Source organism: Odocoileus virginianus, chromosome 33 (genome assembly GCF_023699985.2).
Source record: "Odocoileus virginianus isolate 20LAN1187 ecotype Illinois chromosome 33, Ovbor_1.2, whole genome shotgun sequence".
Taxonomy (NCBI): domain Eukaryota; kingdom Metazoa; phylum Chordata; class Mammalia; order Artiodactyla; family Cervidae; genus Odocoileus; species Odocoileus virginianus.
In genome coordinates, this window is record NC_069706.1 from 39,036,776 (window position 1) to 39,061,077 (window position 24,302).

The window sequence follows — 24,302 nt, forward strand, 5'->3', positions numbered from 1 at the left end:
GCCATCCAACCATCTCATCCTCTGTCGTCCCCTTCTCCTCCCGCCTTCAATCTTCCCCAGCATCAGGGTCTTTTTCAAAGAGTCAGTTCTTCCCATCAGGTGGCCAAAGTATTGGAGTTTCAGCTTCAGCATCAGTCCTTCCAATGAATATTTAAGACTGATTTCCTTTAGGATTGACTGGTTGGATCTCCTTGCAGGCCAAGGAACTCTCAAGAGTCTTCTCCAACACCACAGTTCAAAAGCATCAATTCTTCGGTGCTCAGCTTTCTTTACAGTCCAACTCTCACATCCACACATGACCCCTGGAAAAACCATAGCTTTGACTAGACGGACCTTTGTCTGTCTCTGCTTTTTATGCTTTTTAAGCATAAGTCCATAAAAAGCAAAGTCTCTGCTTTTTAATGTGCTGTCTAGGTTGGTCATAGCTTTTCTTCCCAGGAGCGTCTTTTAATTTCACGGCTGCAGTCGCCATCGGCAGTCATCTCTCGGTGTTTCCATTGTTTCCTCACCTCCTAGGTCATCAGCGCAGTGACTTTTTGGTCCCTGGTGCGGCCTGCGGGCTTCTCTTCCTGTGGAGCAGGGGCTCCAGGGCGCGAGGCTCTGTGGTTGGGGCGCACAGGCTTAGTCACCCCATGGCATGCGGTATCTTTCATGACCGGGGATTGGAACCGTTTCTTTGCATTGCAAGGTAGATTCTTAGCCACTGGACCACCAGGGAAGCCCACGCTTTTACTTCTAATACTAGTAATTGTGTCTTCTTTTTTTCTTAGCCTGGCCAGAGCCCTTTGTTGTTTAGCCGCTAAGCTGTGTCTGACTCTTTCCAGACCCCGTAGACTGCAGCCCGCCAGGCTCCTCTGTCCGTGAGATTTCCCAGGCAAGAATTCTGGAGTGGGTTGCACTTCCTTCTCCGGGGGATCTTCCCGACCCAGGGATCAAACCCTCATCTCCTGCATTGGCAGGCGGGCTCTTTACCAATGAGCCGCTAGGGAAGCCTAACTCGAGGTTTACTGACTTTCTTGATTTCTTCTAAGAACCAGTTGTTGGTTTCATGATTTCCTCTATTAATTCCCTGCTTTCATTGATTTCTGCTCTAACTTTCTTTTCCTGTCCTTTGGGTTGAATTTGTTCTTTTCCTGGTTTCCTAAGGTGGAAGCTTAGTTTATTGATCTTAGATCTTTCTTCTTGTCTCATACATGTATTCAATGCTATAAATATCCCTCTGAGCACTGCTTCGCTGCAGTCCATAAATTTTGATAAGCTATAATTTCATTTTAATCCAGTTAAAAATACTTTTAAGTTTCTCTTGAGATTTCTTGACTGTGCAGTGTGCTTTAGAACACTGAGACTCACCTCCGGGAGGCAGACAGTAAAATCCCCATTTCACAGATGAGGAAGCAGGTTCACCCAGGGCCACATGGCCGGGAGATGGCAGAGCTGGGCTGGGGTGCCTTCTGCCCGGTTCCGAGGACCAGCCTGGAGCTAGACTCTGCTGATGTCACGAGTGACTCTGTTGCCTGGCCAGTAAGCGCTGAACCACTACGAGGTCGGGGGGTTTGGAGACTGAAAACCTGGCTTGGTTGGGCCTGGGGTCACTAGCCTCAGGGTCCGGGGTCAAGGACCCCTCTCCGCCTGACCTGTTGGCTCTCTGGCCCTGGGTGTCCCTGGGGCATGGTGGGATCCAGGCAGAGGAACCCCCGCCCCAGGCCACGGAGGCATGTTGCCCCTACGCAGAGGACCCTCCCCGGCTGCGTCTCTGAGCCCCACGGGGCCCGGGGCTGCCCCTGGGCCATCTCGGAACTGTGCTGACTCACTGGTACTGTCACAGGACATTTATTTTGTGTAGAAAATAAGCCATTTCTTCAACAATGCACCAAAATGGGGACTCTTTGACCTTGCTGGGCTCGCCTGGTCCTGGATCCCCTCGAGGGTCCCCTGTGCCCTGGCCAGACCAGGGTCCCCAGCAGGGCAGGGCCTGAGGAAGGGCCGTGGGGCCACAGGGTCCCGGGGAGGCGCCGCCCAGCCGATCAGTAGCAGTCGGCCTCGTTATCTCCCAGGACGCCCACGGCGGCCAGCACGTCCTGCAGGAGCGACTGGGGGCTCCTCTCCACGTGATCACTGCTCTCGGCCAGGGTGTCCCGAAGGGCCTCTAGGTCCATGGACCTCAGCACGGCCAGGACGGCCTCGGGTGCCAGCTCCCCCAGGGGCTGACCCTGTTCACCGGCCCGCCACCTCTGCAGGGCGGCCTCCACGGGGGCCACGTCGGGACTGTCCCCCGCCTCCTGCGGGCTGCTGGAGGGAGCAGCCTTGGCCCTCAGGAAGAGGAGGAGGTCACAGGACTTCTGGGCCACAGGGCGGTCACAGTCAAACAAGGACCGGAAGGCGAACTCGAAGAGCTGGACCCGGCAGAGCGCCCGCAGGGCCTGGGCCAGCGCGCCGGGCGGGGCTGCCCCGGGGCTGCGGGCGCCCAGCAGCTGCTGCAGGAATATCAGCGCCAGCTCCAGGCCCTGGACGCGCACCTCCCAGTCCAGGTCCCCGCTCGCCGCCTGCAACACTCGGGCCATGAACCGCTCCCGGTCCTCCGCCACGGCCATGTGGCCGTCCCGCAGCCACTCCGTGAAGACCCGCATGGCGGCCCGCCGGGGGAACCCCTCCGAGTCCGTGGTCAGGACAAGCAGAAGCTCCTCGAGTGGGGTCTTCTGGAAGACAGTGCGAGGAGGGTGGGGGGGGCCGGGCACCAGTGCGGCAGGGCGGACCCCCGAGGGACCCCCGCAGGAGCGCTGGAGCTCGGCCTGCTCTGCCTCCTTCAGGCCATGTGCCCCTGGGCCCCCCACTATCTCACCTGTCAAACGGGGTGACTATATCCAAGTGACAAGGGTGCAGGAGGCCGAGCGGGAGACTTAGGGGACCTGCCCACACCCGTGGCAGGCCCGCGTTACCCCGGCTGTTAGGGCGCTGGCCAGGGGCGGGCCGCGGGGCCACGGGGCCCACAGTGTCCTACCTGTGGGCCGGCCGGGTGCTCAGGGCTGGAGGGGGCGGCGAGCAGCCCCTGGCTGGACAGCTGCCCTGCGGCGGCCACTGCGCTCGCACGGACGTAGCTCTCGGGGTCCTGCAGAAGCTGGCTGGCAAGCTTGGGCACCTCCGAGGCCAGCAGTGTCTGTCTGAAGCCGGCCTGCCCTGGGGGTCCAAGCAGCCACAAGCAGCAGTGACCAAGTGCCGAGCCCACGGCCCCGCCTCGCTCCCCCAAGGTTCCCACGACCTGGGGGTGGCGGGGTGCCAAGGCCAGGCCGGCCCCCAAACCCTGCGCTCACCTCCCCAGCGTCTGGTCATCTGGGTCAGGAACTCAAGGCCCGAGTCCCTCACCTCCCAGCAGGGGCTACACAGGCGCTTCTGCAGCACAGCCAGCAGCTCTGGGGCGGGGGGACAGCTCAGAGGGGCCCGCCCACGGCCCCCCGGCCCCCCACGCCGACCCCCGCCCGGCCCCCACCCTGCGGCCCGTCTGCCTGTGGCCCCCCGGTCACCACCCCCACCCCCCGCCCCACCACTGTGCGTCCCTCGGCTCCCCGGGGGGCAGGGGGCAGGGGTTACCTCTGAGAACCAGCTGGGCACGGGGCTCTAGGTCACAGCAGCCGGGGGGCACGGCTGAGCTCAGGAGCCAGCGGAGTGTGGCCTGGAAGGCCTTCTTCAGAACCTGGGGTGGCAGGGCGGGCAGGGGTGAGCCGGCCCCTGCCCCGCCCAGCGCCCTCTGCGCCCGCCCAGCCCTGGGGTGTGCGATGGGGATGGTGTGTGGGGGGAGAGGGGGCCTGGGCCCAGCTTCTGTGAGGCAGGAGCCTCTGAAGGAGGTGGACGGGCATCAACACGAGACAGAGAAGAAGGTGGCTCTCCTCGGGACCCCTGGTTCCGGGGACAGGCGGACCAGCAGGGCCTTTTCCTGAAGGCCTGCTGTCTAACTCCCCCCACCCCACCGTCTGCTCAGCGCAGGAGCCGCTGACCCTGCACCTCACAGCGTGGCAGCCCTGGGAGGACGGGGAGGCCCGCAGGGAGCCTCAGGGAGCTTGGACCCCGCGTGTTAGGCACAGCCGGATCCAAGCTCCATCTCTCAGAGAATTCCTGGGAAGACTGGGCCCTCTCCCGCTTCCCACGGCCCAGCGGCCCCTCCCTCAATCTCCACCAGCGTCCAGCCCTGGCCGAGCCCCAAGCAGCTGCCTGCCCACCCCTGCCCGCCCCGCCCGTACCGTGGGGCTGGAGTCAGGGCTCATGAGGTACTCCAGCAGGACGGCAAACACCTGCGTCACCAACTCCCGTGGGCCTGAGACGGACGTGCATGGGTAAAGTGCCCAGCCTGCCACCCTGGGGCTCCCCCGCCCGGAGGTGTCACCCAAGGAGAACGGGGGCACAGACTCGCTCAGTCAGCTGAATCCCACCTCTCCCGGGAGGAGATAGGAGATGACAGCGGTCTCGGGACACCGCTGAGCAATGCCCGAGCTGTGCAAGAGAACGTGTTCTCACTTACCCAGTCCCTGAGACAGGACCCCCAGGAAATCCAGGGCAGCTCGCTGGACGCGGACACAGCCCACCAGCATCGCGCACAGGCGGCCCCCCACCTCGGAGCTGGGGGCTGCAGAGCCGTTGCAGAACCGCAGTATCGTCACCGCAGCCGCAAGCAGGGGCGCCTGGGGCCAGGGCGAGGGGCGCTGGGGCTGGGGCGGGGAGGGAGCGTCAGTGCCAGCTACAAGTCCCGCCGCCAGCGTGGACGCGGGCCGGGCCACACCTACCAGGGGCTGCAGCAGCTCCAGGTGGGCCAGCGTGCTACACAGGAGACCCACGCACGCCGACTTGGAGGGCGGGAGCATGTCCACGGCCATCGGGTCGCCTGCGGCCCCCTCCAGCAAGCCTACAAGCGACCGGACACGGGTCCCGGTGAGCAGGCACCTCCCGCAAGGCCACTGGTCACTGAGTCCCACCAGAGACTGGGCGGGCAGCCCCAAGCAGTGGCCCTGCTGGGTGACGTGTGGTCTGAACCTGTCTGCAGGGCTCTCAAGCAGAGTTCCACTCTCCCAGCAGCCCGTGCCGGGGCCAGCTTATGCTGGTCAGAAGGTCCCTCTCTCCCTCGACATGGGGCTACTGGGCACAGCGGGGTCCCCATGTCTAACCCCCAAACCGTCATGCAACTGAAACAAGACGAGCTGTGGCCGAGGAGACCCACTTTCCCATCACAGAACAGACGGTCTGGGAGCATGAGTGCCAGGCCCAGGTGCCCGATGTGGGTCAGGAATAGTCCACGCGGCCAAGGCCCCAGTAACCACCACCGACTGCAGGGTCAGCGGCTCTGGGGCCCCCTCAATGATGCCATGGGGCGGGACTGGGGGGAGATGCTGCCCTAAGAACTCCTAAGCAGGCACGCGAGCCAGTCACTGCCGAGACAACGCCCACAGCGCTGCCAGCTTCACTCTTGGGTGGGGAGGTAAGCCAGGCACCGCGATGCCCACCGGCCTGGCCCAGCCCCAAGGACACGCTCAGGGTTCTGCCTTCCTACACCCGCCCGCCCTTCCCCAACAGCCTACCTGGTGTTCCAGGGGCCTGAGCAGTGGCTTCCAGGACACAGGCCAGGGGCCGGAGGAGGACACCGAAGGCCTGGGTCCTCAGCGCCTGGGGACTGAAGATAGGACAGGGTGAGGCTGCCCTCCTAACACCCCCAGCGAGGCTGGGGCAAGGGGGCAGAGCCGGGAACCGGGAGACAGCGACCCTGTAAGCCTCCTTACTGGCACTCCACCAGGGGCAGGGATCCTGGGAGGCCCCTGACTCACTGCCTGCCCCGCACAACACGAACCCTGGCCCTTACCAGTCCTGCAGTTTCAGGATCCCCGCAGCCAGAGGCCCTGCCTGCATGGGGCTCAGGCGGCTGAGGGTCTGTGCTGCAGTCTCCCACAGGCCAGGGTTAGAGCTGGGCACGGAAGAGCTGCAGAGGAAGCCCCAGAAGACAGCGTCACCCCTCCGTCCAGCCCACACCAGGCCCAGCGGCGCTGGGCGTGCCCGGCGCAAGACAGGAGGTCGTTCCCGGCGTGCAGGCTCTCAGACCCCCTAAGGGGTTCCCCGACTCGAGGCAGCCTTCTTGGGGGGCCGATGAGCCACGGCCCCGGGTGTGATGGCCACCCAGAGACCTCGAGGAAAACTAGCAGTGGCCCCCCCCGCCCCGCCCACCCTGCAGCTGCACCCGGGGGCCTGACCGGGCCACGCTGAGGAGGAGCTCCACGAGCGCGTGGGGGGCTGGCATGGGGTCCTTCTCAAGCAGGCGGGCCACGAGGGGGCTCAGCTGCACCCAAAGGCCCTGCGTCCAGAGGCCGTGGCAGTGCCCGAACGCGGTAGTCAGCACGTGCAGGGCCTGAGTGACCCGCGGGGCGGCCTCGGAGCACAGGCAGTCTTCGAGGTGACACACGATCCTCTGGGCACAAGCCGGCCAGTCCTGGGCCTGCAGGCGGCCATGCCCCTTGGCGGGGCCGCGCATGGCCAAGTCCAGGACGTGCACCAGCAGCTGCCCGGCAGCGGAGGCCACGAACAGGCTGGGGTCTCCCTGCAGGGAGAAGATGGTGTCAACAGCACCTGGGGGGGACAATGGGGCGAGGGGGGGAGAGAAGGGTTCAGCTGGGACAGCGGCCGCGGGGCAGCAGGGAAGCTGGAGATGCCGAGGGGCCTCCAGCACTGGGACTCAGAGCCTGAATCCCGCCCACTGGGGAGGCAGGGTGGGAGGCCCAGCCTCCCCTGCTCGGAGGCTGGAACCCGCTGGGGGTTCAGGGGCGGGGCTTGAGAACCCTGGCCACCTTGGAGCCTTCTAACCAGTCTCAGAGCCACCCCAGCTCTGAGTCTGACCCACAGACCAGAGCACACCGCACAGCCTAGAGGGGCCCCCAACACCTGATCACCCCGAGCGTTCCTCTCAACAGCCCAGTGACACCACGGCCACTCTCCTGTTCAGAGGAAGAACCCAGCGAGGCCCAGCGCGTCCCGGGGCTCACACCGCGCGGGACGGGGCCGGCGGGCACTCACCCGAGTCGGCGAGGAAGAGCAGGGCACTGGGGTGCTGAGCCAGGGAGCGCAGGCCCTGGATCCAGCCGCTGCGCACGGTGGGGGCCGCCCAGGCCGCTGCCCCGAGGGGGCCGTGCTCCCCAAAGAGCCCGGGCAGCAGCTCCCCCTGCTGGAAGCGGAGGAGGAAGGAGTGAGTCCAGCTCGGCCTTCCAGGGGAGAGAACTTGGGAAGGAAGGGCCGGGTGTCACACTCAGGCTCCGATCCTGCCACAGTCCGCTCCAGAAGACCCTCCCGCAACACCCACCGGCAGAAACACCAAAGGACCCCCCTGACCATGACATCCTGTGCCCGAAGACCCCGGCCACTGGGCTCTGCGCTTGGCACGCGGGTCACGTGCCCTCCTCCAGATGTCCCCCACCCCAGACTCCCCAGCACACCCCGTGTCAGGCCTGCCCTGCACATATAGCCCTTCCGACCCAGCTGCGAGCCCATGGCCCCTGAAGCTGGCCCCCGCCCCCCCCACGCCTGCAGCAGGCACTGTCCGACTCCCCGCTCACTGCCCATCTGCGCACAGGTGCCCACCGGCAACACAACAGCACGCCGCCCTGACCCCCACCACGTGCCCGAGATTCCTGTTCCCCACGGGGCCCAGCGTGGTGAGTGGGAAACTCGGGGGCTGCCTCTCTCCCCCGGAGCCCCTCCCTGGGCTCGTGACTTGCTCAGAGCCTTGTCTATCTTGACAATAAAAGGCTGGTCCCCACCCTCAAGGGACGGGATCCCTCTAATCATCCCAGACTCCGGGTGAGGGATCCCCGGGCCGAGGAGACACTCTTTCAGTCACTGCGGGATGAGTCTGACCCCACGATGGCCTTACGGGGCGCCGCTGCTGGTGGCAGCCCACAGGGAGGCCCTCTGTGGGATCACCCATCATCTAGATAGCCCCCCCAGTTACAGCCCTCCTGGGGGCCGCCTGCAGCCAGCGGGAGGGCACCAATGCTCAGCCCCCAGCCTCACATCGTCTGTCCGCACGCCCCCTGCCCCGACGGGGCCCATGCTGAGCATCTCGCTGACGAGCGGCCCTGAGAGCTGCCAGACCCCCTGGGGTTCTGTGAAAGGGCAGTCGAAAAGCGAACAGGAGCCCAAGCCAGTGCCAGGGGCCCAGGGCAGAGGGCAAGCTCCCTCTGCGACGCAGGGCCCAAACCTGCCGTGTCCCTTGTCCCCGTGTGCAGGGGCCCGCCAGCAGAGAGGAGGGCAGCCCCTGGCCTGCAAAGCCTCCACAGCCACGGTTGGCTGCGGGAAGGAAAAAGAGGACGTGGAGAAGAAGAGATGGGAAGCGGGGAGCACCCAGGAAGTCAGAGAAGCTGGGGAAATCCACGTGACTGGGACTGAGCATTTGTTTTCAGAGAAGCAGATGGTGTGACAGACCACGCCGCCAGCCTGACTCCTCAGGGCCCGCTGTGAGCCCTGCCGGTTCTGCGGGGTTCCTCTACGGAGCCTTCGCTGTCTCCTCGCCCGGAGACAGAGGTGAAGGCTCCTGACTTGCTTACTGGCCAGGGCTCTCAGGATAACCCGGACACGATTCTGCAAACGCCGAGGTATGTACGGAAGGATGATCAGACATGAGGTCATTTCCTACAACAGGCTTCGGTGTAGAACACCCTGGAAAGTCTGCCCCACGGTTAGCTGGGGTGGGTGGGGCCCCGGGAGCTTGCACTGCTGAACTGAGGGGCGCCCACGAAGGCTGCAGAGACCCAACCCCAGCTCTGTCTGATTCCAAAACGTTCACCCTTCACCCCAACCCGTTCCTGGTGAGTTTTTCAAAGGAGGACTCTGTGCAGGAATGAAAACCCTGTGCAGCACGTCAAGGAACGGGGGTGAAGCGAGTTTCAGAGACCAGGGGTCATGACAGCGACCTGCTCTGTGCAGCTGCTGGAGAAAGTGGGTCCCACAGGTGGGAGAACCCAGGCTTACCTGAAGGTACTGGAAGCAGTTCTCCTGGGCTGCAAACGTCCCTGCGAGGCGGAGTGCGAAGGACAGGATTCTGGAACTCAGGTCCTGGGGCTTCAGCACATGGAAGAGCAGCTCCACCAGGCAGGGGTTTTCCTGCAGTAACAGGAGACTGGACCCTGGGGACAGGCCCAGCCGGGAAGCATGTTACCAGGGCACCGTGCATGCCTCCAAAAGGGACCGTCATTCTGGCAACTCCCAGACCTCCTCTCTCAGGCTGTCAGACTCAGCAGTCCGACCGGGAGGAAGTATTTGCAACAACTGCTTCAAAGGATTCATTACTCTAATTCAACGACACCTCAACAACAGGCAAGGGACTTGGACAGGAAATACAAATGGCCAGCAAACCTGAAAAGATGTTCTGTCCTGCTGATTATGAAAAAAAGACACAAATAAGAGCAGCAGACAATCTTCACCTCTCCAGTGGGTAACTTTCTCTTAAATGGAGAGCACTAAAGCAACACACACAGGGAACAGGCATTCTCCTCCAGACACGGCACCTGAAATGTCTTCACACCACAGCAGCAGTACTCACAACCAAGACACACAAGCAACGAAACGTCCATCAACAGATGAACAAAGATCTGGTTCCACTGCATATACACAATGGAATACTACTCATCACAGAAAGAATGAAACAACGCCATCTGCAGCAACGCGGATGGGCCTAGAGATTGTTGTCCTAAGTGAAGTGAGTCAGACAAATATTGTCTGATATCACTTACAGGTGGCATCTAAAAAAACGATACAAGTTAACTTATTTGCAAAAGAGAAACAGATTCAGAGACAAAGAAAACAAATGTATGGTTCCCAAAGGGGAAGGTGAGGGGATAAATTAGGAGTTTGAGACTAGCAGATACGAACTACTATATTTAAAATAAACAAGGGCCTACTGTATAGCACAGGGAATTACATTCAACATCTTGTCATAAACTATAATGGAAAACACTCTGAAAAATAGTGTGTGTGTGTGTGTGTGTGTGTGCGTGCACAGACACCTATTGTTGTTGTTTAGTCACTAAGTCGTTTCTGACTTTGTGACCCCATGGACTGCAGCCCGCCAGGCTCCTCTGTCCATGGGCTTCTCCAGGCAAGAATACTGGAGTGGATTGCCATTTCCTTCTCCAGGAGATTTTTCTGACCCAGGGATTGAACCCGAGTCTCCTGCATTGGCAGGTGGACTTTACTGAGCCACCAGGGAAGCCTATATACTCTAACCCTAATTTGTGGGTGAGGAAATATCATGAAAAGCAAGGGAGGATCTCTAAGATGTAGGGGAACGACCCCAGACAGACGGCCTCTTCCTAGCACAGGGGAGCCCTGCACCCTCTGGCCTCCGGGGAGAGTCGGCAGCCACCCTCAGCCTACCTGCTTCAGTGACTGCTTTAAACCAGTCCAGCAGTTTCTCCAAACAAGTGTCATCTGCCACGGGCTGCCTGGGGTCTGCCAGGACGGCACAGAGAGCCGGGAGGAGCCGGGCGCACTCTGGGTCCATGATGGGGCTAGGGTCCCTGCAGAGGAGATGTCAGGCAGGGCCAGACTCCAGCCACCGGGTCACAGGCAGCCCCCACCCCACCAGGCCCTGGGACTTTCACCGGAGGCCAGGTGATCACTCTTCAGAGGGAAACTCCCAGCTGCCAGGACGGCGGTGAAGCCTCAGCTGGGGTGAGATTGGAGGCTGTCAAGAGCAAACTGGAGCCCTCGAGTCTGGCGGTGGAGACGGGAGTCTGGAGTAAACCATGCGGCCTCAGGAGCTCAAAGGCAGCCAACTCTGGACTCTGGTGGGAGGAAATGACCGTGAAATTGATCTAGGCTGCAGGCCTGTCAGAGCCAGGGGCGCATGCGCGCTCCGGGGCCAGCCACGTGTAGAAGGCTGAGCGGATTAGTCAGTCAGAGCTGTAGGGGTCTCAGTCCAGCTGGGAGGTGTCTGTCGGTCAGTCCCTCCCAGGGTCAGTGTGAAAACCCTGCAGCCAGCAGTGTGCGGAGGGGAAGGCGCTCTGCCCACTGCCGGTTCCTCCCGGGACTGCAAGCGCACCTGCGAGTCTGGCCTGGGAGGGGGCCCGGGAGCCCGTCGGTCCTGTGGTCAGGGAGGGCTCTCGCGGGAGGATGGGGGTGTCCAGTGACTCTGTCTGCCGGGGTCTAGAGCAAGCCTGGGGCGTCCGTCTGTCCATCCCTGGCCAGGCTAAGTACTTGAGGAAGGCGCCCTCCCCGTGGACCCCACGGAGGACGCCAGGCCGGCGGTTGCGGTGGTGCTGGGGCCCAATCCAGGGGCGCGCACGCGGGCCCCAGGCGGTTCTCCGGCCCGGGAGGCCCTGGCCCCTAACCTCGACCCCGCCGGGCCCTCCACAGTGACCGCGACCCCTCCCCGGGTGCGTACCTCACCCGCTTCGCTTCCCTCAGCCGCCGCAGGCCCCGCCCCGGGCCGCGCGACCTGCCGGGACTGGAGGAGGCGAGGACGGGGAGGACGCCCCTGGAGGCCACTCTGAGAGCCCCAAAGGCCCAGGCTCAGGGAACGGGCTCAGGAGGAGCGGGACAAGCCGCCGCCAAGCCCGTTACCCGGACCCGTCACCCGACCAGGGCGCTCAGAGGTGTGTGCACCGGAACCCAGCACGCTTTGCGCCTGGAAGGCGTGGCTTTCGGCGGAAGGGGCGTGGATACATGTGAGGGGCGTGGCCTCGCCGGCCAAAGGTCCGCGTGTCTGGGCGGGCCACCGAAGCCAAACGCTAGCCGTGCAGCAGGAACGGCTTCCTCCATTTACAGAGGGGTTTCATCCTGACTAAATTCAGAATGCATTTACTGTCCCTGCCCCACCAGCGTCATCATCCTACCACACCACCTGCCCGGTGTGCGGACTCCATCTGTGTCAGACTGCGCGCACTCTGGAACCCGCAGCTGCTGTAAGCACTTTCGGTTCGGTTCAGTTCAGTTCAGTTCCGTCGCTCAGTCGTGTCCAACTCTTTGCGACCCCACGGACTGCAGCACGCCAGGCCTCCCTGTCTATCACCAGCTCCCGGAGTTTACTGAAACTCACGTCCATCGAGTCAGTGAGGCCATCCAACCATCTCCTCTGTCGTCCCCTTCTCCTCCGGCCTTCAGTCTTTCCCAGCATCAGGTCTTTTCCAATGAGTCAGTTCTCCGCATCAGGTAACCAAAGTATTGGAGTTTCAGCTTCAGCATCAGTCCTTCCAATGAATATTCAGAACTGATTTTCTTTAGGATGCACTGGTTGGATCTCCTTGCAGTCCAAGGGACTCTCAAGAGTCTTCTCCAACACCACAGTTTAAAAGCATTAGGCACTCTGGTCTTCACAACAGCTCTTTCCTTCCTTTTATATTAGAGGACACAAACCCAGAGAAGTTGTCACTCACCGGTCACCAAATACCTACTGATTAATCACCTGTTGTGTGCCAGATACTGTTCCAAGGGACGGTGATACAGTTGGGAGCAAAACAAGGCCCTGCCCCAGAGAGCTTACATTCTAGACAAGGGGAGTTCTTGTAGATAATAAAGGTCAGGGGGCTGGAAAAACACAGCAGGGCAGGGAGACAGAGTAAATGCCCTTGGAGGCCTGTAGGAAGATAAAGGGCAGATTATGTTTGCTAATTGTTTAAATGAAACTTGCAGCCCAACGCGCCCAAAGATCTTCATGATTCACACTGAATACAGTGAGTGCAAACGCTGTTCTTTTTTTTCTTGTTCTGTGACTGCATTATAACCCTTGAGCCTAAGATCTTTCTCTTTCTTTTTTTTTTTGGTCCTGTGACTACATCATAGGATTTAGGCTACCCACTCCAGTATTCTTGGGCTTTCCTTGTAGCTCAACTGGTAAAGAATCCACCCGCAATGAGGGAGACCTGGGTTCGATCCCTGGGTTGGGAAGATCCCCTGAAGAAAGAAAAGGCTACCCACTCCAGTGTTCTGGCCTGGAGAATTCCATGGACTATACAGTCCATGGGGTTGCAAAGAGTCAGACACGACTGAGCGACTTTCTTTTTTTTTTTTACATCATAACCCTTGAGCCTAAGATCCGAGATTAGGAAGATGGTTTTCTCAATGCCAGGCGTTCAGAGCTAGCAGGTTTGGACACAGAACAGGCTCCCTGTCCCTTTCAGCGTTAACCTACTAAATATTTATTAATAACCAGCTCTGGTGACTAGCGCGCAGGGTCGCGGTGCCACCTCGGCGGCAGAACGCTGTTCCAGCTCCGCCCTGCTCTCCGCCCCACACTCTGGGCGCGCAGCCGGTCGGCCAGAGGGTGTCCCCGGGTACAGGTAGAGTCGGCCGGGCTCGCCACATCCGGGGCTCGGCGGGCTGGCGCCGTTGCCATGGAAGCGGGGTCGCGGCGGGCGCGCGGGCCGGCGGAGAAGCTGCGGGCAGCCGGGTGGCCTGCGGAGCCCCAGAACCGGACGGCCGCGCCCGCCGCGCCCGGGGGCGATCGGGCAGCGCCGCCGCCATGTCGCTGGGCACCGCAGAGCCGGGCTCGGAGACGGTAAGCGCGGACGGCGGGGGCGGGGAGCGCCCTCGATGCTTCCCATGCCGGGGCGAGGGCCGGAGGGAAGAGGTGCAGGGCCAGCGGCCGCCGGTGACCGCAGCCATTATTGTTACCGCATAAGAGCGGATCTCTGGCCGCCGCCCCTCGCCCAGCCTCCAGCCTCCTCTAGTTCCCCACTCGTCCTTGCCCTGGCCGCCGCTTCCAGGAAGCCCTCCCGGACGCTGCGCCCTCGCCGCTCGGCGCCTGCGAAGCCGGGCTTGAGCGGAGCCTGCGATCGCGGCCCGCCTGGGTGACGGAGCTCACTGCGTAAGTGCCCGCCCACCCGGCGATTCCCGGGCTGGGGGCCTCGGACGGGGCTAGGGACCCGAGCCGTGCCGGGTGTGAAGGAGGAACCCCAGGCGCCGATCAGGGCAGGCTTCCCGGAGGAGGTGCCGCCCGCCCAGGGTGGCTCCCCCGGGTCAGAGCGAGCGTGTTCTCAACTCTTCCTTCACCCAGTGTTTCTGGGGCGTCAGCCATCAACTGTAGATACCACTGTGGGCGAATACACTGCATTCCGGTGGCGGGGTGACGGGACCCGGGGTGGGGGTGAGGGAAAACAAGGCAAAAAACAAACAAACCGCAAAACGAATCGTGTCCATCAAGTCAGAAAGTGCCCTGTAGAAAATAAAACAGCCCATGTAAGGGAGGCGGGGTGGTGGGCTGCTTTAGGTTGGGTGCCAGGAGCAGCCCCTGAGAAGTTGGAGTGTCCTTATGTCCCGGATGAAAAGGAGGCAGCCAGGTGAAGATCTGAGGTACCGGGGCCAGCAGGTGCAAAGGTCCTGAGGTGGGAAAGTGCAGGGTTCCAGGGCACGAAAGAGAGCTCGCTGGGATCTCACTGGGCGACCTGTGTGGATGGAAGGGAGCCATGGACCTGACCGCGGAGAGCCTTGCAGGCTGTGGTCCTGGTCTGAATTCACTCCTGCCACAGTGGGAAGGGTTTGGAGGGCTCCAGGCAGAGGGCGCTTAACTCACCGTTGCTTCCTTCTCTGGGAGGAGATGGCAGAACCCAGCAGGGCTGCCCGGCGCTCTCCCCAAGTGGGGACTCAGGGCTCCTGCCACTTGTCCCCCAAGGCACCGAGTCCAGCCTCCCCTGGAAGTCCTGCCGCCTGCTCTGGTCTCAGTTACTGCTTCTTCACCTTTAAAAAGTAGCTCCTCATACTGTGACTGTAAAGGTTATTCATGCCCCGTAAAGAAAGTCAATTACCCGTACTCTAACTGCCTACAGAAAACCACAGTTAATGTTTGGTATATTTCTTTTTTTTTTTAGTTCTACCACTTTATTGCTACCAACCCATCTCCCTCCACCTTTGTGCACACATGCTTAGTCATGTAATCCCATGGACTGCAGCCCGCCAGGCTCCTCTGTCCATGGACTTTTCCAGGCAAGAATACTGGAGTGGGTTGCCATTTCCTTCTCCATGGTATATTTCTTTCTGATATTTTTTCAATGCATTTTTTTCTTCCCATATGGCTTTTAAAATTTGGGGCCCTATTTATATTGTTTTGTAATTCTTGCCATTTAATTTACTGTTAGCATCTTCCCATACCTACGTTTTCAAAAACATGTTTTAAAAACTAAGTTTATATATATATGTAAAACTGAATCACTTTATTGTATACCTAAAACTAATGCAACATTGTAAATCAACTATACTTCAATTTAAAAAAGAGAGAGTCAGCCTTCTTAGTGCAGTGGGCAGCGCGTCAGTCTCATAAAAAAGAGAAAGAGAAATACATCAAACAGATAAAGACAAATGCTATATGATCTCATGTATATATGGAATCTCAAAAAGCTGAATTCTTTTTTTTTTTTTTTCATTTATTTTTATTAGTTGGAGGCTAATTACTTTACATCATTGCAGTGGTTTTTGTCATACATTGAAATGAATTAGCCATGGATTTACATGTATTCCCCATCCTGGTCCCCCCTCCCACCTCCCTCTCCACCCGATCCCTCTGGGTCTTCCCAGTGCACCAGGCCCGAGCACTTGTCTCATGCACCCAACCTGGGCTGGTGATCTGTTTCACCCTAGATAATATACATGTTTTGATGCTGTTCTCTTGAAACATCCCACCCTCGCCTTCTCCCAGAGTCCACAAGTCTGTTCTATACATCTGAGTCTCTTTTTCTGTTTTGCATATAGGGTTATCGTTACCATCTTTCTAAATTCCATATATATGTGTTAGTATACTGTAATGGTCTTTATCTTTCTGGCTTACTTCACTCTGTATAATGGGCTCCAGTTTCATCCACCTCATTAGAACTGATTCAAATGAATTCTTTTTAATGGCTGAGTAATATTCCATGGTGTATATGTACCACAGCTTCCTCATCCATTTGTCTGCTGATGGGCATCTAGGTTGCTTCCATGTCCTGGCTATTATAAACAGTGCTGCGATGAACATTGGGGTGCACGTGTCTCTTTCAGATCTGGTTTCCTCGGTGTGTATGCCCAGAAGTGGGATTGCTGGGTCATATGGCAGTTCTATTTCCAGCTTTTTAAGAAATCTCCACACTGTTTTCCATAGTGGCTGTACTAATTTGCATTCCCACCAACAGTGTAAGAGGGTTCCCTTTTCTCCACACTCTCTCCAGCATTTATTGCTTGTAGACTTTTGGATAGCAGCCATCCTGACTGGCATGTAATGGTACCTCATTGTGGTTTTGATTTGCATTTCTCTAATAATGAGTGATGTTGAGCATCTTTTCATGTGTTTGTTAGCCATCTGTATGTCTTCCTTGGAGAAATGTCTGTTTAGTTCTTTGGCCCATTTTTTGATTGGGTCATTTATTTTTCTGGAGTTGAGCTGGAGGAGTTGCTTGTATATTTTTGAGATTACTCCTTTGTCTGTTGCTTCGTTTGCTATTATTTTCTCCCAATCTGAGGGCTGTCTTTTCACCTTGCTTATAGTTTCCTTTGTTGTGCAAAAGCTTTTAAGTTTCATTAGGTCCCATTTGTTTATTTTTGAAAAAGCTGAATTCTAAACAGCAAGGACTGACTGTATAGCACAGGGAACTATGTTCACTGTCTTATAACCTATAATGGAAAAAAAATCTGAAAAAAATATGTATATAATATAACTGAATCACTTTATTGTACACCTGAAACTATAATATAGTAAATGAACTATACTTCACTTAAAAATTTTTTTAAACTCTTAATTTGGGGGACTACCATGGTAGGTCCAGTGGCTAAGGCTCTTTGCTCCCAATGCAAGAGTTCTGGGTTCGATCCCTGGTCAGGGAACTAGATTCCAAGTGCCAGGACTAAGGGTTCACATGCCACAACTAAAGATCCCACGTGTCGCCACTAAAAAGATTCCGCCTGCCCCAAGGAAGATCAAAGATCCTGTGTGCTGCAACTAAGACCCAACACAGCCAAAGAAAGAAAGAAATATTTTTTTAAATAAATAAAATGAAAAAACAAAAACTCTTAACTTGGAAATTCCCTGGCGGTCCAGTGATTAGGACCCTTGAGCTTCCACTGCAGGGGGCACGGGTTTGATCCCTGGTCAGGAAACAGGTTCCATGTGACCTGCAGCCCAGCCAAAATAAATAAATATATGTGTAAAAATCTTCACAAGTATTATTCATGCAAAAATGGAAAGATAATATTTTTTAAAATAAAATTAAAAAGTAAAACCTCTAACCTAATCAGTTCAGTTCAGTCGCTCAGTTGTGTCCGACTCTTTGCGACCCCATGGGCTGCAGCAAGCCAGGCCTCCCTGTCCATCACCAACTCCCGGAGCTTACTCAAACTCATGTCCGTTGAATCGGTGATGCCATCCAGCCATCTCATCCTCTGTTGTCCCCTTCTCCTCTCGCCTTCAATCTCTCCCAGCATGAGGGTCTTTTCAAATGAGTCAGTTCTTCGAATCAGGTGGCCAAAGGATTGCAGTTTCAGCTTTAGCATCAGTCCTTCCAATGAATATTTAAGACTGATTTCCTTTAGGATGGACTGGTTGGATCTCCTTGCAGTTCAAGGGACTCTCAAGAGTCTTCTCCAACACCACAGTTCAAAAGCATCAATTCTTTGGCACTCAGGCTTCTTTGTAGTCCGACTCTCACATCCATACACGACTACTGGAAAAACATAGCTTTGACTAGACGGACCTTTGTTGGCAAAGTAATGTCTCCGCTTTTTAATATGCTGTCTAGGTTGGTCATAACTTTTCTTCCAAAGAGCAAGCATCTTTTAATTTCATGGCTACAGTCACCATCTGCAGTGATTTTGGAGCCCCCCAAAATAAAGCCTCTCACTGTTTCCATTGTTTCTCCATCTATTTGCCGTCAACTGATGGGACCAGATGCCATAATCTTCTGAATGTTGAGTTTTAAGCCAACTTTTTCACTCTCCTCTTTCGTTTTTATCAAGAGGCTCTAAGCTAACAGGATACTCCTGTTTTAGCTCTCCACTCCCTTCCTCTTGGACTTCCCTGTCGCCTCAGACAGTAAAGAATCTGCCTACAACACAGGAGACCTGGGTTCCACCCATGGGTCGGGAAGACCCCCAGGAGAAGGGAAGAGCAACCCACTCCAGTGTTCTTGCCTGGAGAATCTCCTGGACAGAGGAGCCTGGCGGGCTACAGTCCATGGGGTCGCAAAGAGTCAGACACGGCTGAGTAAATAACAGTTCCTTGCTTTTCCTCGGTTGTTTTCACCTTGTGCTGTTGGAAACCACGCTTCTCCAAAGGTCCTTAGGCGTAGAAGCGTTTGTCACGCCCCTGACACGCCGGCTCCGAGGGCACCCGGCTGCCCGCGTGTCTTGGTCCCCAGGAACGCAGTCCCCTGGGAGGGACCAGCGCCCAGCCCTCCGCTAGGAGGCTTGCAGCCATTGGCCCCGGCTGACCGGCGGTTTCCCTGCTGAGCTGACATCTGTTCTCAACCAGACGAGACCCTCTCGCGGGCAGGCGCCGGGAGCAGAGCCGCCTCTGGGCTTGCTCTTGCACTTCACGGGGCACGTATGGTGCTGGGGAGCAGCCCCGCTGGCCCCGGCAGAGCCCCAGGGCGAGGGGAGCCTGAGCCTGGTCCCCGGTGAAGGGCTTCCAGGCTCCGGAACAAGGTAAGAGCATCGGCAGAGCGTGTCCTGCTCCCGAGGTTCTCTGTCACCTGCTCTAGCGCCCCCGCCACCCAGACCTCTTGCGCGCAACCACTGGGCTGTCCTGCCTCACCGTCCTCCCAGCCTCAGGACAGCCCTCCCCTGAGCTTGCAGAGGCGGCCGCTCTGAGGCCCGCGGCCGCCGAGCCCGTGGCGGGGCCCTGCACACGGAGCTTCTGCCGCCTGCTCTGCCCGGTACGTTGGTCGCACTTTCCTGGTCCTCCGTTATCTCTTAGTGTTTTTGTTGAAAACTCGACATTTAGATGCTATGTTACCGCAGCTCGCCCCCCAACATTTAGCTAATACATTACAGCTCCTCCCACGCCCACCCCCGGTTTGTTTATCTGGGGAGGGACTTGGCCGATCTGACTCTGAAGTTGTCGTCCCCGCACTGTGCAGCCTGTTTCCCTGCTCAGACTTTTTCCTTTTGAAATCCTTTAGCCCAACTACCTTGGGGTTATCCTTGGGTCAGCAGAGGCCGCTTGTTGGTCAGAGGTTGTTCCACCCCCTGGGTCAGCCAGATTTCTGCCGTTAACCACTGCATGTGTGTGCCCCGGCGTGCGTGTGTGTGCGTGTGTGTGCAGGCGGCTGTCACTGTCCAGGGGTTTACATCTTTGCCCATGTGCAGCCAGGAACCCGTGCATGGTATTCCCCCTCCGTCTCTCCCGAGTGCAGCCTTGGATGTGCCGAGAGCCTCCAGACCTCCTGGGATGTCTGTCGTCATATTCCTTTTTTATTTTTTTGGCCGCGCTTCGGGCATACAGCATATGGGATCTTAGTTCCCCAACCAGGGGTCGAACCTGTGCCCCTTGCAGTGGAAGCGCGCCGTCTTCAGCCCTGGACCACCAGGGAAGTCCCCATCAGTGGTGTTTAAGCCTGGCTCCCTGGGGTCTGCTGTCGGGTCGGGGGGCCCCCCGTTCTGCCGGGGTTTGGTCACCACTGGGGCTCACACCCTCTGGTTGACCTGGGTTCCGGGTGGGGGTGGCTTCCAAGTCTGCCGAAGCCCACCCCAAGGCTGCACTCCGGTCCTTGCCCGCAGCCTCCCTGACCCTCAGGCTTGACTGCCGCCCCAGGAAGGCGCTTCTGGGCTCTAACTAGCGGCTGCTCTGCACTGAGCTTTCTGCCGCCATGGCCCTGGAGCTGGGGGCCACGGCTCGCTCCCCACTTTGTCTTCACTGGCAAAGGAGCCAGGCAGATGGAACTGTGCCATCAGTCCCCTGGGCACAGCTGCCGTCCTGCCTGTCCCGGGGAAGGGCCCTGGGCCCCGGCACAGCAGGGCAGCGGCGTCTCCCCCGAGGGGTGCTCCTTCCTGCCCCCCCTGCATGGAGCCCCCGCCCCACAGGCACGGGGGTCTTAGCCTGCCGTGTCTGGGGAGGAGTTCACGCCCCACAGCACCCAGCCCTGTGGTCTTGACTGCACCCGCCCACCTGCAGGACCACGCTCTGGGGTCACTTAGTCCTTGGGGAGCCTAGGGGCCCGTGACTCTGGAGGCGCTTCCCTGACTCAGTAGATTTCCTGCACTGCAAGACTCATTGATTATCTTCACTAATCGATGAAGATTGATTGCTTTGTGGCTTCTTCTATTAGATGGTTGTTGGTTGAGGAGCGGGCCTTCCAGGCTCCTCTCTGCACCGTCCTGGGAGATGCCCCCTCTGTGAAGGCATCCCTGCCTCCCCCAGCCCCACCGTTCACCAGGAACCGAAACCCTGTATGTTCCGGCATCTTGTTCTGGACACTGTGTCTCTTCCCCCAGTGTCTTAGTTAATATAGATTTAATGCTTTAAAATCCTGACGGGAAAACGTGTCCTGCTTGTCACCGAGGAAGCTGAGATGCAGAGGGGTCCATGGCGCGACCAGCATCGCACAGCTGACGCGGGGCCACGTTGCTGCCCCAGGCCTTTTGGGACCCCCGGGGCACTGCCCGCTAGCCGCCGCCCCGCAGAGTGCCCCCGCGCGAGGTTTGCGCGCGGTCTCCTGTAGGAATCCGCGCAGGCTCCGGTCCTGCTTGCACAGGAAGAATGAATTGACCTTGACCACTCATGTGTTCTTTTGTTTTTGCAGTACTGTCCGTGGTCTCCTTCTGCTGGAGGGATAGATCTTAGGAGTGCAGATAGCGGCAGTGTTTCCCTCGTTTAGCTCCTTCTGACCGGCGATGGGGAGGAGCAGACTGAGGGGCCGACGCGGGGGACGCGATGGGGTGGGTGAGCCCTCCTGTAGAGACAGAGGCCACCTGGTTTTGTTCACCACGCGGGTAACCTTCTTCCCTTGTTGAAATTTCAGGCCCTTAAAAAGTCTTCAGGGTTTTATTCAGAACAAAGAATTGTGACATGTGTTCACACGAGAAAGCGTTGCCGCTTTCCTGTGGGACTGTGTGGCTGGCGGGCCCGTGCTGTGACGCTGGGGGCTAAGGTGGCCTTCACCCAGCCGCCCTGACCCCCCTGCCTTAGTTTTCCACATCGTTCTCCTGCAGTTTGTTCAGTGAAGACCTGCGTCGGTAACTGTCGTTTGCTACTTTACCAATGCTTTTACTGGATGTGGCTCCATTACCCTGTGTGTTGCTTGCTTCTGCGCGGTGAGGTGAATCAGCCACACCTGTTCACGTGAGCCCTCTTTTTGGATGTCCTTCCCGTTTCAGTCACCACGGAGCACCGGGTAGAATTCTCTGTGTATACACTATGCTTGTCATTTGCCGTTTGTACCTCAGAATCCGTCTGCCGATGCAGGAGACGTGGGTTTGATCCCTGGGTCGGGAAGCTCCCCTGGAGAAGGAAATGGCCACCCACTCCAGTATCCTTGCCTGGAGAATCTCATGGACAGAGGAGCCTGCTGGGCTGCAGTCCACGGGGTTGCAAGGAGTTGGACACAGCTGAGAGACTAAACAACAACAATAGTATAGGGAATGGATTTGAAACGTTGTTCTGCTTTCTGTCTTTTTAGGACGTCAGCCTAAGTGAGTTAACAGACACATCATCCACTTGGGCAAGTTCCCTTTATTCTGATGATAGTACAGATTTTATTCTGCTCCCTACGCCAGGTCAGATTGCTGGAACCCAAAGGCAGGAACCTCTGTGCGCAAAAATAACGCGGGCACTGGTGATGTGGGGTGACGCTGATTCACTCTCTCCAGGATGCAGTTATAGGGTCCTTATGCTCTGATGCAAAGATGGAATGCTTTTGTCAAGAACCCTTCACTGGGGGAGGGATAAACTAGGAGTGTGAGATTAATAGACACTACCATCTATAACTCATGAACTCCTTATTGCCAAATTCAGACTTAAATTGAAGAAGGTAGGGAAAACCACTAGACCATTCAGGTATGACCTAAATCGAATCCCTTATGATTATACAGGGGAAGTGAGAAATAGATTTATGGGACTAGATCTGATAGACAGAGTGCCTGATGAACTATGGACAGAGGTTTGTGACATTGTACAGGAGACATATTAAGACCATCCCCATGGAAAAGAAATGCAAAAAAGCAAAATGGCTGTCTGAGGAGGCCTTACAAATAGCTGTGAAAAGAAGAGAATGGAAAGCAAAGGAGAAAAGGAAAGATATTCCCATCTGAATGCAGAGTTCCAAAGAAGAGCAAGGAGAGATAAGAAAACCTTCCTCAGTGATCAATGCAAAGAAATAGAGGAAAACAACAGAATGGGAAAGACTAGAGATCTCTTCAAGAAAATTAGAGATACCAAGGGAACATTTCATGCAAAGATGGGCACAATAAAGGACAGATGGGATGGACCTAATAGAACCAGAAGATATTAAGAAGAGGTGGCAAGAATACACAGAAGAACTGTACAAAAAAGATCTTCACGACCCAGATAATCACGATGGTGCGCTCACTCACCTAGAGCCAGAAATCCTGGAATGTGAAGTCAAGTGGGCCTTAGGAAGCATCACTACGAACAAAGCTAGTAGAGGTGATGGAATTCCAGTTGAGCTATTTCAAATCCTGAAAGATGATGTGAAAGCGCTGCACTCAATATGCCAGCAAATTTGGAAAACTCAGCAGTGGCCACAGGACTGGAAAAGGTCAGTTTTCATTCCAATCCCAAAGAAAGGCAATGCCAAAGAATGCTCAAACTACCGCACAATTGTACTCATCTCACACGGTAGTAGAGTAACGCTCAAAATTCTCCAAGCCAGGCTTCAGCAATACATGAACCATGAAATTCCAGATGTTCAAGCTGGTTTTAGAAAAGGCAGAGGAATCAGAGATCAAATTTCCAACATCCGCTGGATCATCACAAAAGCAAGAGAGTTCCAGAAAAACGTCTATTTCTGCTTTATTGACTATGCCAAAGCCTTTGACTGTGGATCACAATTAACTGTGGAAAATTCTTCAAGAGATGGGCATACCAGACCATCTGACCTGTCTCTTGAGAAACCTGTATGCAGGTCAGGAAGCAACAGTTAGAACTGGACATGGAACAACAGACTGGTTCCAAATAGGAAAAGGAGTATGTCAAGGCTGTATATTGTCACCCTGCTTATTTAACTTATGCAGAGTAAACTTATGTTTCATGAGAAACACTGGGCTGGAGGAAACACAAGCTGGAATCTAGATTGCCGGGAGAAATATCAATAACGTCAGATATGCAGACAACACCACCCTCATGGCAGAAAGTGAAGAGGAACTAAAAAGCTTCTTGATGAAGTGAAAGAGGAGAGTGAAGAAGTTGACTTAAAGCTCAACATTCAGAAAACTAAGATCATGGCATCTGGTCCCATCACTTCATGGGAAATAGATGGCGAAACAGTGTCAGACTTTATTTTTCTGGGCTCCAAAATCACTGCAGATGGTGATTGCAGCCATGAAATTAAAAGACGCTTACTCCTTGGAAGGAAGTTATGACCAACCTGGATAGTATATTAAAAAGCAGAGACATTACTTTGCCAACAAAGGTCTGCCTAGTCAAGGCTGTGGTTTTTCCAGTGGTCATGTATGGATGTGAGAGTTGGACTGTGAAGAAAGCCGAGCGCCGAAGAATTGATGCTTTTGAACTGTGGTGTTGGAGAAGACTCTTGAGAGTCCCTTGAACTGCAAGAAGATCCAACCAGTCCATCCTAAAGGAGATCAGTCCTGGGTGTTCGTTGGAAGGACTGATGTTGAAGCTGAAACTCCAATACTTTGGCCACCTGATGCGAAGAGCTGACTCATTGGAAAAGACCCTGATGCTGGGAAGGATTGGGGGCAGGAGAAGAAGGGGACGACAGAGGATGAGGTGGTTGGGTGGCATCACCGACTCAATGGACATGGGTTTGGGTGGACTCCGGGAGTTGGTGATGGACAGGGAGGCCTGGCGTGCTGTGGTTCATGGGGTCGCAAAGAGTCGGACACGTCTGAGCGACTGAACTGAACTGTCTATAAAACAGAGAAAAAATGAATAGCATGGGGCACTCTAGTATCTTGCAATAACCTATAATGGAAAAAGATCTTTTAAAGCAACTGTACGTCAATTAAATTAAAAAACAAAAATAAAGAACCACCTGTCGATTCTGTGGCGATGCTGTTGCTGGACTGACAGGCCTGGAGCCGCCCCGTCAGCAGAGCCTCGCTTCGTGTCCCCGCCGCCCCTTCGGATGCGGTGGACCAGCGGGCCGCCGGCCGCACCGAGTGCTCTGTTCCCCCGTGCTGGACGC

The 24,302-nt window shown here is 56.7% G+C and overlaps 2 protein-coding genes across 17 annotated transcripts in view; one reads left to right on the forward strand and one right to left on the reverse strand.

Moving 5' to 3' along the window:
* Positions 1 to 1,814: 1,814 nt before the first annotated feature.
* On the reverse strand, positions 1,815 to 11,650 carry BRAT1 (BRCA1 associated ATM activator 1). 9 transcript variants are annotated; one of them, XM_070460518.1, is made up of 15 exons: positions 11,405 to 11,650; positions 10,623 to 10,805; positions 10,396 to 10,538; positions 8,992 to 9,146; positions 7,042 to 7,242; positions 6,225 to 6,568; positions 5,840 to 5,956; positions 5,562 to 5,653; positions 4,773 to 4,891; positions 4,511 to 4,697; positions 4,233 to 4,306; positions 3,586 to 3,688; positions 3,309 to 3,407; positions 2,999 to 3,174; positions 1,815 to 2,696 (listed from the first exon to the last, which is right to left on the reverse strand). In XM_070460518.1, exons 3-15 carry the CDS (start codon positions 10,520 to 10,522, stop codon positions 2,025 to 2,027), a joined length of 2,466 nt encoding a protein of 821 aa, XP_070316619.1. In that variant the 5' UTR covers positions 10,523 to 10,538; positions 10,623 to 10,805; positions 11,405 to 11,650; the 3' UTR covers positions 1,815 to 2,024. The 9 variants fall into 9 exon arrangements, with proteins under 9 accessions (XP_070316619.1, XP_070316620.1, XP_070316624.1 ...); XM_070460519.1 differs by having other exon boundaries at positions 10,396 to 10,805; positions 11,410 to 11,650; XM_070460523.1 differs by having other exon boundaries at positions 6,225 to 6,597; positions 7,042 to 7,186; positions 10,396 to 10,805.
* An 80-nt stretch (positions 11,651 to 11,730) lies between these two features.
* IQCE (IQ motif containing E) overlaps positions 11,731 to 24,302 on the forward strand; it is a 44,092-nt gene continuing 31,520 nt past the window's right edge. For 3 of the 8 annotated variants that reach the window (XM_070460528.1, XM_070460527.1, XM_070460532.1), the window contains exon 1: positions 13,263 to 13,516. In XM_070460528.1, the coding sequence (XP_070316629.1) occupies positions 13,481 to 13,516 (36 nt within the window). In that variant the 5' untranslated portion in view covers positions 13,263 to 13,480. Of the gene's footprint in view, positions 11,925 to 13,259; positions 13,517 to 13,545; positions 13,826 to 24,302 lie in introns of those variants that run through there. The other 5 variants (XM_070460534.1, XM_070460531.1, XM_070460529.1 and 2 more) reach the window with 5 other exon arrangements.